General features: G+C 45.6%; 1 protein-coding gene across 4 annotated transcripts in view; it reads right to left on the minus strand.

Annotated features, from left to right (window-relative positions):
- Nucleotides 1-15,780, minus strand: part of LOC119965066 (dihydropyrimidinase-related protein 3-like) — a 241,227-nt gene that overhangs the window by 80,137 nt on the left and 145,310 nt on the right. For all 4 annotated transcript variants that reach the window (XM_038795321.1, XM_038795319.1, XM_038795318.1 and 1 more), the window contains exons 7-11: nucleotides 15,316-15,384; nucleotides 8,693-8,813; nucleotides 8,429-8,585; nucleotides 4,704-4,845; nucleotides 3,282-3,452 (exon numbers count right to left, since the gene is read on the minus strand). In XM_038795321.1, the coding sequence (XP_038651249.1) occupies nucleotides 3,282-3,452; nucleotides 4,704-4,845; nucleotides 8,429-8,585; nucleotides 8,693-8,813; nucleotides 15,316-15,384 (660 nt within the window). The remainder of the gene's footprint in view (nucleotides 1-3,281; nucleotides 3,453-4,703; nucleotides 4,846-8,428; nucleotides 8,586-8,692; nucleotides 8,814-15,315; nucleotides 15,385-15,780) is intronic.

Raw genomic sequence — 15,780 nt, forward strand, 5'->3', positions numbered from 1 at the left:
GAATCACTGTTGGTGATTGCGATCCTCACCATCCTAGTGCAGACCCTCAGGTTGAGGAAATGGAAGAGGAGAGCCTCTCGTTCCAGCACCTCACCCATCTATAGAGTGCAATCCCCCATCTTCGGATTCCACCAAACCCCTCAACCCCTCACTGATTACAACACTCTGTAAATAAAATTCAGCCATGTATTATATTGTTCCATACTCGACTGCCGAGTTGGGAAGTGTGATGTTGTGGTGTGAATGGTTAAGGTTTAGAGTGATTACATGTTTAAGTTAAGGTTAAGGTTAATAGTGATAGGTAGAGGTTCCCAATTGTAGTAATGCATGTCCCTTTGACATAGGGCCAAGTAGAAATGTTAGTTAAATTTTTTTTCTCTTCTTCCCATAGTTTAGAACAGAGTAGAACAGGAACTGGCAAGAGGTCAGAACACAAGGAGGCAAAGTACATAGGTGATCCTTCACAATAGTATGATTGTGAGGATCACAAGGAGGGAATGTAGCCATGCTGGCCACGCAAAATGGACACTGAGCCAAACTAAAATGGAAGGCTGCTGGGAAACAGACAGTTCAGCCAGAACAGCAGTCTGCAAAGAGCAGTTTGCATTCTGCAGCAGCAGAAACCAGTTTGGGCTCAGGTGAAGAGACCTTAGCTAGGTGCAAATGGCAAAACGCTTTGCATGCTAATGAGGCCATCAGACTTGAACACCCACACAATAGATACATTTGGTTCTGAATGGACACATTCCAATCAAGACCCAGACATCGAGGCACCAGAAACCTCCGAACAAAAGGACATAAGAAACGCCCCCTCCATCACGGAGACCCCCTCGCATTGGGGAATTAATCCAGTATCGATAAGAAATTGATCCAATAGGTAGAGCCCGCCCGAGAAGAGGGAAGGACAACGGAACCCCTATAAAAGATAGGGACCTCGTGTTGTCCGGTCTGTTAAACCTGTGCTCCGGCCCCGACTGACACCTGGTATCCTGACTCCAGCCGTTGAGCACCAGCCGCCGAAACCGTAAGTTCAACGCTCGCTACGCGATCCAAGCCCGCTAGACTCCCAAGTGCCAGAACGCTTGCTGAAGGCTGCAGACAAAACCAGGACGAAGGCCTCGTTCTCTGACCTTGCCTGTTCCTGTTAGATAAGTATTCTATTTGCTTATGTTTAGTTGTAGCTTAGTCTCTTAGTGTGTGTGTGCATGAGTATTTATTATTAACTGTATAATAAATATTGATCGTTTGAACTTGACTAATCGGTGTATCGTCTTTATTACTTTGAATTTGACCTTGGAATACTTGTGACGTTGCCTATACGGCAGCTGGCGACTCCAGAGCTTAAATAATTACATAGAACAGAGCCTAGCAGTGTTAAGCACACGTCGAACTCGGAGGCGTGTTAATACACTCCAATAAACGCGTTTTACGCCCATAGTAAAACGTGCAACAAAACCTATCTGCGAATCAATGTAATTGGCATTCATCATACAAATGAAACCCAATTTAACTGGACACCATCCCTTCCCAACCCTTTGTCACCTTCTTCTTAACCTCAGCCTCACCCACTGTCACTCCCCCCCCCCACCCACCGACACCTACTCCACCCACTGTCACTCCCCCACCCCAGCCACTGTCACTCCCCCCCACCCACCAACACCTATCCCACCCACCGACACCCATCCACCGACTCCTCCCTCACCCATTAACTACCCCCAACCACTCACCCACTGTCATCCCCTTCCCCTGCCCCACCCACCGCTATCCCTCTGCCCACTCTACCAATTGACATACCCTCTCACCCACCCTATCCACTGTCTCGCCCCACCCCCTCCCAATCATTGCCACACCTGGGTAATGAACTAAAATATTGCTCCAAGTGTGGTTTGAGCCATTAGAGCTTCAAGACACTTGGTAGCAGATGCAGTTAAAAGTAACACTGAAACGAAGAAAAAACTACGTATTGTAGTTTCCCTCCACAGCTCGCAACCTCTGAATTTTCCAACGGCAATGTTTGATTTGAATGCACGGTACACATACACGGTGCATGGTACACTTTCTAATGAGCCTTTCCATGCCTGTTTAGTAATAGGTTACAATTGGACAATGAACATTGATACCAACAGAGAATCTTCAAAACTCTGGCAGGGTAAATGTATAAACTGTGTCGGGATTTTTGTGAACAAACATGCAGACAACAGTATAAACATCCGCATCCTGTTTACAGCAACAATTGATGGCAGGTAGCATATCAGTCACATGTTCTTTCACAGACACCAACCTTTATCTCGTGTGAAGCAAAATATTTTGGTTGGCTCCTGGTAGTTACGAGAACTGTCCGCAAATTCCCGATTGGAACTCATATTTCATGTCATGACAGACATATGCAACTACAGTCAGGGGGGTTTTCCCTTGAACTCTTATTTCCAGTGCAATATTCTGCTTTGTCCACCATCCTCTCCTCTCGGAGGTGGTTGCCTCGTTGCTGGGATATTGAGTCCAGAGATCCTGCCACTACCCTGGATCATTCCTCATGTAAAGCCTTGATACAGAGTGATAGCCAGCTATTTATTTTGTTTAATTAATTCTATGGAAGTGGGCGTAATTATTAAGGGCAGTATTTGTTGCCCATCACAGATTGTCCTGGGAGGTGTTGGTCATTCTTGAACTGAGCAGCCTGTTGGGTACCTTTAAGAGGAAACTCAAAGAACAACAATGTTGGTGCGAGCCTAGAGCCACACAGGGCAGGATAGCAGATTTCCTCCTCGAAAGAATACTCATGATCAAGTTCCGTTTTTGTTTTGCAATAATCTGACAGCTCCACAGTCAGTATTGCTGATCCTGTCCTTTGATCTCCAGACCTATTTATTTTCTTTAAATAAAATAGTTTTGAAAGGGTGGCAGAGGCAGGAACCCTCACAAGATTTAGGAAGCATTTAGATGAGCATTTGAAATGCCACAGCGTACAAGGCTATGGACCAAGTGCTGGAAAATGGGATTTGAATAGATTGGTGTTTGATCCACAGCACAGCCATGATGGGCCGAAGAGCCTCATTCAGTGTTGCAAAAAATTAAAAACTCTAAAGTTGCACAAATGAAATGAGCTTCTTTTACAAAAAGCAGAAGGTGGCCTATTTTTGCTCCATTGAGTTTGTATTTTTACATGCATTTTGTATGAAGAGCACGGCAGACTCGAGCGGAGCATAAATAGCTGCGCGCTAGGTAAGCTGAATGACCTTATTCCGGAGGCTGAAAATTCTATGGATATGTTTGACACTTACCGATTGGTGGGTTTTGGCGGACACAGTCTTCACCGCATCTGGATCCCAGATAACCAGGTCACTGTCGGAGCCCACAGCCACGCGGCCTTTCCGGGGGTACAGGTTGAAGATTTTGGCCGCGTTGGTGCTCGTTACGGCCACAAACATGTTCTCATCCATTTTCCCGGTCGCCTGTCGGGACAGAAAGGGTTGACATTTTCATTCAGCTTCTCTCCAAGGGCCGGGCATGAATGGGGAAGGGCAATGTTCCTTTTGAACACATCAAACAATTCAGACGAAAAGTGACATTCCTGTTCCTGAACTTACACAACCTCAAACACCAGACGTTTAGTCTAAGGTGGTTATCGGGGGCGGGGGGAGGGAGGGTGGGGATATAATGCAAACCTCATATGTAAAAATGGTAAATTAGTCATGGTCTAAATGAATGTCAGAGCAGGCTTGAGGGGCCGAATGGCCGACTCCTACTCTCATGTGCTTTAATCCCTCGTCACGCCCTCCTCCCGCCCCCACCCCGCTACCCCCTTACCTCACAGTTTCTATATATGGCTAATGAAAGTGAACCAATATTGATGAGGAATGAGTGGGTGTAGGGGAAGGGAGCATGGTGTGGGGAAGAAAAGGAAAACAATCCAGACCACACGACCTACAAATCGAGAGAGTTTGGAGTAGATTTTCTACTTGCCTCCTGGATTTAAAGCTGGCACTGTGCATCAGTAGCTCCTCTATAGGGTAGCCGATGCGTAGTGCCAGCTTTGTGTCTGGGAAGCAAGTCGAAATTCTATGCCCTTGTACTCAGAATGCCTTCAATTCCTTCATGTAATGTGTCCTTAAAGATCTTAAGGCGTTCCTATTTATGGACTCTTCCACAAGCACCTCTTCAATGATGGTTTGACTGACCTCTGATGGTTGACTTTCTTTTATGCTGTCCTGACTTTTCATGTCTGGAGGTTAGGATGCAAGAACAGCCAGAAAAAAAAAAGATTTGTTTTCACGTTTTACGTTGTTTGTGATGTGGAATGCAATGCCTGAAAGAGTGGTGGGGACAGATTCAACCTTCAAAGGGGAATATGGTGTGTCCTTACTAGAAAATAAATAATATGCAGGGCTACAGGGGAAAAGGGATCACAGGATTAATAGGAGAGCCCTTTCAAAGAGCTGGCAAGGGCATGATGGGCAGAATGGTTTTCTTCTGCACTGTAAAGCTCCCCCATCACATTGACACAAAGTGAATGCAGGGGCCGGCCAGTAACATGGCGATATGTGACCTAAATTCCAGACGCATTCCAGTAGATAGATTAGAAACATGCATCATTTTTTGCGTGCACATACTTAAAGAGTCCTGCTTACGGATAGATAACCAGTGCCTCTCTGGACAACTAAACGGTCTCACCACAGACGAGTTAGTGCACCAATTCCACCTACCACTGCCTTATCCCAGATGATGGACATCCGCTCCTCTGCCCCATTCGTCCCTTCTGGAATTTGAGTGAAGTCATCCTTTCCAATCGCTTTCTGTGCTGTGCTGAATGTGCAGTGAGCACTTCCTGCCACTTGCAAATCACCGCTAGACAAAGATTAGGCACAGTCACTTAAGGGAACGGCTACATTCGCATTCCAACTCAGTGTTGATCCAAAAATAAAAAGCCAATAGGTATACAAGCTTCCCACAGAATAAAACCATGGCTAATGTGGGGCTGGACAGGTTTCAGCGCCCCTCACAAAATTCCCTTTCCCGCTTGCAGGTTGCAAAGCAAGACTCATTTTGAAGCCTTTTGAGTGTTCAGCATGTGCCCGAGGTGGAGTAAAGGCAGGAACATTTAACTCAAATCTGTCAGGACAAGGGCTAACTGCGATTGGCAATAATGCACAATTCCACTAATCTTGTCCCAATATTGCTCTGCCCACAACGAAAACCTATTTTAACAAAATACAGGCAATGAAGGAGCTGGATCTGGGTTTCAATCCATTTCTAACTGATTAAGTAAAAGTTTATATTGACTGTAAAAGATCCTGTGTGGATGCAATTAGCTTAGTTGTCCATAGAATTAAACATTGGCTCCAGAAAGCTCAAAGAAGCCATGGGATGCCAGACATAGGAAAATAAAATAAATCACACCAATCATTAAGAGTGCTCTTATGGAACAGAGACAGAGGCCAATCAATGTGCAAGAACTTGAGACCTACACTGGTAAGGGGTCCATCCTTCAGTGCTGGCATTCAGCACATGGGAGTATAAAGCTGAACAACAAAAAAAGTATAAAACTCCTCCAAAATATCCTTTTCACTTTAATACACTGAACACACATCAAAGGATTAAGTACAGCATAATCCCCAAAGCCTTGAGGAGAGCGAAAGAGGCCAAGGTTATGCCTGCTGAATTGCGGCTGAGAGCTTGTGTGTCACCAGACTTACAAAAGGTCTCATTAACTGCGCACATGAGCCAAGAGAGAGAGAGAGAGAAACTGTGGCTGAGATTAATGCTCCATACTTCAATAAATCTGTCCAATAAGATTAACAGGTTTCAGAAAAATGATGAGCTATCGCTCAGTTATGCCTCTGATTTGGAATTGAGTAGGGTTCGAACGCAAGACAGGAATCACGATTAAAACATACTTTTTCTGTGGTTGTCACAGAGGCTCCTCGTGATGAATAAACCTTCTGTTCAAATGAAGAGGTCGCCAACATAGTAAGAATTGCATTTAGTCTCCGCATTAAGAGAAGGACCAAGTAATTACAGAACTGGAGGCCATTCGGCCTATTCTCCGTGCTAGCATTTTGGAATAACTGTCCAATTAGTCTCACTGTCCTGCCCTTGCTCCACAGTCCTGCAAATGTTCCCTTTCAGGTAATTATTCAATTCACTTTTGAAGGCTACTACTTAACATCCTGCATCCCAGAATATAACTCACTTTGCAACATATTCACATTCCTCCTTGACCAATTTATCCTCTGGTAACGGACCCTCCCCCCAACCTCACCAGTGAAAACAAACTCTCCCTATCAACTCTATCAAAATGACTCAATTTTTAATCGTGCTGCTAAATCTCCCCATAACCTGCTCTGCTTTAAGAATAATACCAGTGAACGATGATACCAGTGTGTCATTCTCCTCATTTCCAACACCCAGCATCCTGTGGCCTGGCTGCAGGGTTTGCCGATTAGTGCAGAGTTAGCGTTGAATTTCCGTTGTGGGCAAAATGATTCAGAGGTCATTTCATTGGAAGATGGCCTGCTCTATGCCAGAGACTTATTTCCTTAATGCAGCAATTCTACTGCGGGATGTGCCATTAATAATGTGAAGGAACATACAGGGCCATTCCAAGGGCTGTGCGATTCTTCAGCCCATCGTTTCGAGGGGCCTGCCTGCAGTGCTGTTGTCTTGCATTCTCTAAGGATGGAGCTTCGGGCTGATGTTCACTGCTCAGGCCTAGAGACAGGCTCTGACGTGGCGTCTCAGGACAGTCACCTCTGTGTAACACATTCAAAACCCTGGACAGACCAACTCCTCCATGGATTGAGAATTTGTTCCTAACGTTAGCAGGGAAAAAGCAACATTTGATTCCAATGCAGGGAATGGGAGAGGAAAGTTTATGAAACAAAAGCAATAAATTAATTTTCAGCCAGTCCCTGTGGCCTTGATTACATGGTGGAAACTGATTCAAACTTGGCACCTCACCTTCAATGGGAAGAGTTGTGTCATCTCACCTATTCTTTTCTCCGTTCTGTATCTGCTACTCAAACCCAGCCTTTGCTGCGACCTGAATTCTGTACCTCCATCTTTCTACAACTGGGAAGTTTCCACAAACCCAAGCTTGATATCACCCAATTCTCAACTAGGGGTATCTGCTTGTGCCATTCTTTGAAATCGAAGCTTGGATCGCATTTAGCAATGTTGATGAGGCGAGGAGACTGAAATAGGGCACCTGAATATCTTGATCGCAGTGCCCCATCATAATGGGGAGGATTTTCATCACAATATGGCAGGGGAGGTGGAGAATGGTGGCAGGCGGCACATGATGCTGCACGGTCAGCAGCATGCTAATTACCTGTACCATACTGGAATTTTTCAGGCAACCTGCAGGACATCGCATGGTGTCAGGAACCCAGTAGCTGCCTGGAGGTGGTCTCCCCATGGCAGAACTGGCAGGGGTGGCCGGGAGGGGGGGGGGGGGGTCTCATGTCGAAAGCTCTAGGATGCTTTTTCCCTGTATACATGGACACAGGGGGGCAAGGCTCCAACTGCACAATGGTGGCCCAGTGGCTGCGGCCATCTTTGATTTTGAATTTGCTGAGAGGGCACCTCAGATTGGATGTACCCTCACTCTCCTTTGCATAATGTAAGGCTGCAGTTCCTTCCAAGCTGCCATTTCATCTTATTGGCTCTTCAGTTCCAAGAGCCCAGCTGCTGTCCTTAATTGGACGACAAGCGCATCCTCTGGTTACTAATTGGCCAATTGAGGCAAAATCCAGGGCCGGTGCTAGGAATTGCGGGCCCAATTAGAAAAGTGATGGCGGGGCCCCTACTCTACAAAAGTAAAAATTTATGTATGTTTATATTTCGTGTAGTATGCTCGTCTTTAACCAAAAAAAAACATTAAATGCTTGATATACTAAAATATTGAAACTTACTTACCCGGGCGGAAGGATTTGGCGGCGCAGGGCTGAAGGATTTGTCGACGGTAATGCGGTGCGTTCCCCAAAAGTAAAAACTACCCTATAGTTCCTCTTAGAATACAGAAAAGGCTTCAAACGGTAACTCTGTCGCCGCTGGCGCGGGGCCCCCTTAAGGTGCGGGGCCCAATTTGCTGAAATTGGGCAAATAGGCTTAAAACCGGCCCTGGCAAAATCACAATGGAATGCCTGCTCCTGGTACATGGTGAAGTTAGGACCCCATTTGATCCTGACTTTGGAGTCTTGTCCCAAAATGCAAAATTCAGCCCAACATGTCAAAACGGTAGCAGGAGTCTGAATAAATATCTCAAGGCACATGGAGACTGGAAGCTCTCAGCACTAGGAGTTGCGCACTCTACCATTCTGATCCATATTTTTATCATTAATTTACAATCAAAAACTCTTTCTCTTCATCCCTTCCACCACAAGTTCACTGCCGTTCAAATACTTTTGAGTTCCAATCTATTTGGCTTTACCTTGATAAGAGAGAAATCAGGTGATCAGGGGTAGTGGGATCTGGGCTGAGTGGTGGGGAAGTCACGAAAGCTGCAGCCTTGGCCCAGTTTTTGCTCCAATAGTGTGTGCCGTCTGTGCCAAGACTGGCACTGATTGGCTCTCCAAACACAACGTTACCTAGCAACCAGGAAAATAAGTGGTTTGGCGTTAAACCTTACATTTTTCCACAAGTGGCTTAAAACATTCATCAGGCAAAACAGACAGGAAAAGAACTCTGGCCCCACCTTTTTTCTTGGCTTGGGCTATGATGTCTGCCGCAGTCTTGCTCATTACTTTTGTGACATAAAGAGGACAGTTGGTCTGGCCAGCGACTGTGATAGCACGGAACACAGCTTCTGCTTCCAGCTAAATAATACATAACACATGTTATAAACCAAACTCTCGGGCACGCAGAAAAACCATTTTGTGAAAGCCTGTCAACTCCTGCCAAAATGAATGACTCTCCTGGAGAAGATACATACAGTGGCAAGTCACTCTATTAAACATAACCCGCTTGTTCACTAGCCTTTAACATAGCACAAACATTTCACTTCACAGGAGGGTTATCAGACCAAATTTGAGACACAACCGCATAAGGACATATCAGGACTGGTGAAGAAAAACATGTATTTATATCACTCCTTTCACGAACATTGGCTATCTTAAAGCACTTTACAGCCAATAAAGTACTTTTGAAGAATGCTCATTGTTCTAACAGAGGATATGCAGCCGCTAATTTGCACAGAGCAAACAGCAATGTGAAAATGACCAGGTAATCTGCTCTTGTGATGTTGTTTAAGGGATAAGTGCAGGGCAGGACACCACGGATAGCTCCTCTGCTCTTCTTCGAGATAGTGCAATGGAACTTAATTCTACATTACCCGAGAGATCAGACGGGACTTTGGTTTAATGTCTCTCCTGAACAAAGGAACCTCTGGCAATGCAGCATTACCTCAGTGCTACACTGCAGTGCCAGTCTCGAGTTGTTTTGTGCTCAATTCTTGGGACAAACCCTACCGATAATTTGTCAGTGTCAGTTTTAGCGGGAAAACGGGCGTGTAGCTCTCCAGTTGCATAGCCGAGTTTTCTCTCCTGGTTTTCTGGCACTCTGTACACAGGGATTTGGGAGCGTGGTTATTCGGGGGGTGGGGGCAGTGTTGGTAGCCATGTGGAGTTGAAGTTACAATAAGATCAGCCATTATATCAGATCAGCCATGATCTCATTGACTGGCAGACCAGGTTCAAGGGGCCAAGTAGCCTACTCCTGCTCCTAAGTCATATATTCGTACGCAAGTACACAAAACGAATATGGAACTCTTTGAATGCAGAGAAGGGTCTACATTCAGACCAGGTTAACTTTTGACCAGTTCAAGAAAAGCTGTGCTGCAATTCACCTCAGTGTGCCAAAGTGAGCGAGCTATGGAAAAGAAAAAAAACAGGTCAACTAGTTATCCCACTCGAGCATTGCAGTGATGCCTTCCCATAAAGTGAACATGAATGGATATGGGGTGCAGACATGATAGACTTCAGCTCCTGTTGTATCCCCTCCACTACCAATGTATTAATGCTTAATATCTAGCCTCAAAATAACGAATTGTGAAATTCGGGAGAACCACACATGATGGTGAAGCCCATTGCAAATGATCACCATCAGGGGAAAACATACAGAAACTGGAATGGAATCTAAAAGTGTCTGCGTCTACCTGTCTTGACCAAGTTTTTTTCTACAGAGCCATGAAAGACCAAACACACCTACAATATTTCCACCTTAATAATATTATAATGCAAATCGAGAAATGGTGTGCATTGTATGAATCATGTCACTGCCTGTTGTGTTCAAAAATAAACTTTAAAAAGGACGGCAAAACATTTGTAATTTATTGAATTGTTATCAAAAACGTTTAGCAGAGACAAATATCCCAAGGTGCTTCACAAAAGCATAATCAGACAAAAATGGATGCCAAATCAAGAGCATTTATTTGGAGAGATGAAGAAGATTTTAAGAAGGGTTTTCCAGGAGCAGACAGAGGTGGAGGGAATTAGGGTGACTGATGGTATTGGAGCTGATGATGAGGTAATGGAAGGGGGGTGTATGACAACTGGTAAAAGTTTGAGGAAGAGAAAGTTGGGGAAGGTGCTTATAGGGCTGGAGGAAGTGACAGGGATTGGTGATGGTGGTGTGGAAGGGGGAGAAAGGCCATGAAAGACCGACACTTTAAGATAGGAAACTAGTGAAATGAAATACAGGTGGCAGAGTTGAGTGAACTGAAGTCTACAGAGCAAGGAGGGCAACAAGATGATCACCGAAATAGCATATTCTTGAGGTAAGAAAGGCATAGATGAGGGTTTCAGCAGTCATTGGACTGGTACTCAGGCTGCGGTGGGTGATATCATGGAAGAGGAATTAATTGGTCGCCATGGTGGTGATAATAAGGGGTCAGCAGCTTGTGAAGGGGTGCATGTCAAACAGGCTGCCGAGGATGCGAACTTCAGAACGTATTTTGAGTCTCCACAAACATCCGGAATTAGAATAAAAAACAACAAAGATAGGTTTCTTTGGTCCCTCATCAGTGAAAAACCTATATTTCCTGTGATTCAATTTTTTAAAATTCCAATTAAGGGGCAACTTAGCATGGCCAATCCACCTATCCTGCATACCTTTGGGTTGTGGGGGTGAGACCATGCAGACACGGGGAGAATTTGTAAACTCCACATGGACAGTGACCCGGGATCGAACCCGGGTCTCAGCACTGTGAGGCAGCAGTGCTAACAACTGCGCCACCGTGCCGCCCTTCCTATGGTTCAAAATTTAAGGAATATTCGGTCAGTGCAGTTAGTTAGCTTCTCAATGCCCTGAGGATTCTATTGTTGATTGAACTATGTGAACAAAGCCTTTCATTTCAATTGGCCTGTGCAGCGTACTATCTGCAATTCAGAAATACCTCCCTCTCACTCAATGCCGCCTCTCATACCAACTTTATTTACCGTGTGAAGGTTGGTTGCCATGCTGAAGATACCCAGTTCATGTAGTTATATTGGGAGTGCTCTAATTTTTTGAGGCAAGGCGTGTGTTTGGATAGTCCTCTTCCCAGACATTTTAACCTGTGTTCAATGCTCACGCAAATCCACCCTCAAGCCCTACGAAACATATTAGCTTAATCCCGGCAGTGTACCCAATCCAGAGGCGAGCTGAGGATCATCTCGGCGTTCATGACTGCAGAACTGAGTTTCCTTCCGGCTGGAAGTGAATTGGAACAGGTTCAAGGTGGGAGAGGGTTGCTTCGTTACTGAGCCAGACAGCAACTCCAACCAGACCTTCACAGCTTGCAGCAGAGTGACGCCCCTGTGTTCGGCATACAGGCAGCTGGCTACCAGTGCCTTCATAAACCTTCGCTGCTACTTTTACCTGCACATCATATGATGCATGATAGCATCCATGGTTCTGGCAGAACATTCCTGACACATGATCCATTTGAGAACTCCAGGCTTTTGTCAGTTTATATTTTAACCTCCAGGTACTGCTGCTCTCATACCAATCTGATTTTCAATGTGAGGCTGTTCACTTTTGACCGTTGTATCCAATAATGCAAAGCTAATTCTTTTGCTTCTGATGCTACTGTAGTTCCCAAAGCATCCAGCCTTTTTTTCTTTCCCCTCCCTTTACCATCATGTTCTTCTGAGGCCTTCCTTATGCTGTTGAGCCAGTACTAGGTGCATTTGGTTAGCAGCCCTTGGCACCAGGCCCAACTGACCATTATCAATGTGAGAGTCCAGGTACAAAGGGTCCAATTTTAAAGCACTGTACGTGAATGGGTTTTGAGTAACTTTAAAAAAAACATCCTTGGGCAGAATTCTCCAGCCCTTTCTATCAGCAGGATCTTCTGGTCCTGCCAAACTTCACCCCTGCCACTGGTTCCCAAAAAGCAGGACGAGCGAGAAACTAAAATCATCATCAACTTCAATGGAACCAGAAGATCCCATCGGCGGCGAATAGAGAGTCACCTCTGTAGCGGGAAAACCCACTGTGGGAAGAGGACTGGGCGGGGGCTGGAGAATCCTGCTTCTTGCGCCCAAATGTTTTTCAATTGTGAAATTGTATAGTTTGATCTGGCATTATCCCATCACCACCCAATTTCCAATCCTCTGTCGTTGAAGATTTTTTTCTTCTCTAACACCTGTAGAATCCCTAGCACCAATTAACTTAGCACAGACTATATTTAAACCTGGGAATTTAATCAAATCCATAGAGATGCTACAGTGCAGAAGGAGGGCACTCCACCCATCGAATCTGCACTGACCCCTCCGAAAGACGCACTCGACCTCGGTCCACTCCCCCGCCTTTTGCCCATAACCCTGTGCATTGATGACAGCCAACCCACCTAACCGGCATATCTTTGGACACTAAGGGACAATTTAGCATGGCCAACCCATCTAACCTGCACATCTCTGGACTGTGGGAGGAAACCGGTGCATCCAGAGGAAACCCACATAGACATAGAAACCCACATAGACCATTATAAAGAAAAAAAGACTTGTATTTATATTGCACTTTTCCCAAATCCCAGGGGCGCGATTCTCCGCCCCCCACGCCGGGTGGTAGAATAGCGGGAGGGCCTCCCGACATTTTTCATGCCCTCCTGCTATTCTCCCCCCCCCCCCCCCCACGCCCGACCCACGCCACAAATCGCTGCTCGCCGTTTTTTACAGCGAGCGGCGATTCTCCGAGGCCGATGGGCCGAGCGGCCGGGCCTTCGCGCCCGTTTCAACACGGCAGCAAACACACCTGCTTTCTGCCGTCATGAAACGGGTACCAGATGCCCATCTGGGGGCCCGATTGGCACGGCAGTACCATGGCCGTGCCAAGGGGGCCGTGCGTCCGTAACGGACACACTCTTTTCCCTCCACCGTCCTGCAAGATCAAGCCACCACGTCTTGCGGGGCGGCTGAGGGAAAAGACGGCAACTGCGCATGCGCGGGGTGGCGTTGTCCAACCTGCGCATGCGCGGCTGACATCATCGGCCGCGTCAGCCGGCGTGACGCTAGGCGTGTGGCCTTGACGACCGTCGTCAAGGCCGCGCCGCGGTGACGCACGGGGCCACGCTCCTAACCCCGCCCGGGGGGGAGAATCGGCCCGGAAGTGGGTGTGAAAGCTGCCAGGTCACTGCCTGTCCCACGGCAGCCTTTACGATTCTCGCCCCAGATGTCTCAAAATACTTCAGCCGATTAGGTACTTTTGAACTGCAGTCAATGTTGCAATGTAGGACACACAGCAGCCAATTTGCACACAGCATGCTCCCTTCAACAATAATGTAAAAGTGACCAAACAATCTGTTTTGTGTGATGTTGACTGAGGGATAAACATTGGCTAGGACACGAGGAATAACCCACCTCTTCGAAATAGCGTCTTGGAACCTTTCGCAGCCACACAAACAGGCAGGCGAGGTCTCAATTTAAAGTCTAATTCAAAAGATGGCATTGCCGACAGTGCAGCATTCCCTCAGTGTTGCACTGGAATGTTTTTGTGTATTAAAGTTCTCCAGACAGAGAAAATAAATTGTAAATGAAGCATTACCATCCATGATGCCCTGCAGGATCCACGCTAATCTTTCTGGCATTGTGTGTGTGTGTGGGGGGGGGGGGGGGGGGGAGGGGGTGATCTAAAGGGACTTCCACCAACCTGCCTTTTTATATAGCAATAGGTATTTATTTTAGGTTCATAATGACCTGAAAAGAGGAAAATACTGTAACTAAATTAACTTTAGCTGAAATTACTATTCTGTCTCTCCTATACACATCCCAGATTGCCTCCATTTTCTCTCACCCCTCATTCTTTTTATTGTTAAATTCAACTCATTTTCTCCATATAATTTACCCTCTTCTCTTTTCCATAAAAACGCTTCAAACATTTGGTTTATTTTTCTTGATTGCTGATGCTCATATTGTAGGTGGAAACAAGATTTTTTTTTTAAAGTTGGAGGTGCTTTCATAGGCTGTAATAAACCAGCATTAAAAAGTGAATTGAAACTTTGATTTCCTGGTATGTTTTAATTTTATAAGTTTTAGATTGCACCTACAAGGTCAAAGGATCCTGGAGAACTGACATAATCAGTCAACCTGTCTTGCGTTTCTATTCAAACAAGGAAATGCTAAGCAATTGAACTGGTCCGTGAGCCAGGGATCCTGGCCAAATGTCCGTCCAACAGCTCAGAAAGAGTCAGAGGGTGAGCCGCTCAACGTAATCTTTTCAGAGTCACTCCTGACTGGTTTAAGAATGGCATTGGTAATGGCCTACCACCTATCAATGAGAATATGACACACTGAGACGTCATGAAAAAAACAGCCGCCTCACCCCAACCACAGCAAAATAATAATCCCTATGGTCTTCAAAAACTCAGCAACTTTTTATAAACCCTCTATAAACAGTTAAACCTATCAATACGGTGGGTGACAATGTAATACAAGCCTGAAGTGGACAGGTTAACATCTTTCCACAAATGGCATTGACGTTTAGTGAGGAACAAACAGATTGTGGAATACCAAGACCTTTCACCGGAGCTTCATGCGGGGTCAAAGGTCAGTTCTAATGAAGTAGCATTAACAAAGGAAACACGTAATTTCCCATGGATTCCCTCCCCATGTTTCTTTGTGAACTGCTGTTTAGAGTTTTGTCAGCTCATTATAAGACACGGTTGAAAACTGCATCTCAGCTCAGCTTCTCAGCATCTCTATCGGCCCCAACCATGAGCAGTCACCCTTCCCCCAGTGTTACTGTGTGCAAACTGGCTGCTGCATTTCCCTACACTGCAGCAGGGACAACACTGCAAAAGCATTTCATGTTCGAAGAATCAAACAATGCTCATCTCGTTACCTCCTCTGGCCGACTGAGCACGTGTCCCTCTGGACCACTGATCCCCATCTCCAGCAAACGTCTTTGCTCCTGTAAAAGATAAGAAGCATCTTAAAGCTGTAGACACAATAATACAGTTGAATGAATTTCACTGACAAGGATTTAATTATAAACTGAAATCTGGACAATGATAAAAGATCAAGCTCCATCCCCACTTCAGCTTCTACCATCTCCCAAGTCCCATAATACAATAATAAAATACTTGACTAATTATAGCAATCAATCTCTATTGAGTAGTCTATACTAGAGCTAGTCATGAAGTGAAAAAAAAACCAAAAGGTAGAGGGCTAAGCAAAGCGTACCACGCTTATACCACCCAAAATAACCTGCACCAGATTGGCAGACTCTTCTCGGAGGCAGGAATTCCGCCTGCATGGAGGGTGTTAATCTGCCTCCTGCCAATTAACAGTTACCAGTGCGGCAAAC

Source organism: Scyliorhinus canicula, chromosome 4 (genome assembly GCF_902713615.1).
Source record: "Scyliorhinus canicula chromosome 4, sScyCan1.1, whole genome shotgun sequence".
Lineage (NCBI taxonomy): Eukaryota > Metazoa > Chordata > Chondrichthyes > Carcharhiniformes > Scyliorhinidae > Scyliorhinus > Scyliorhinus canicula.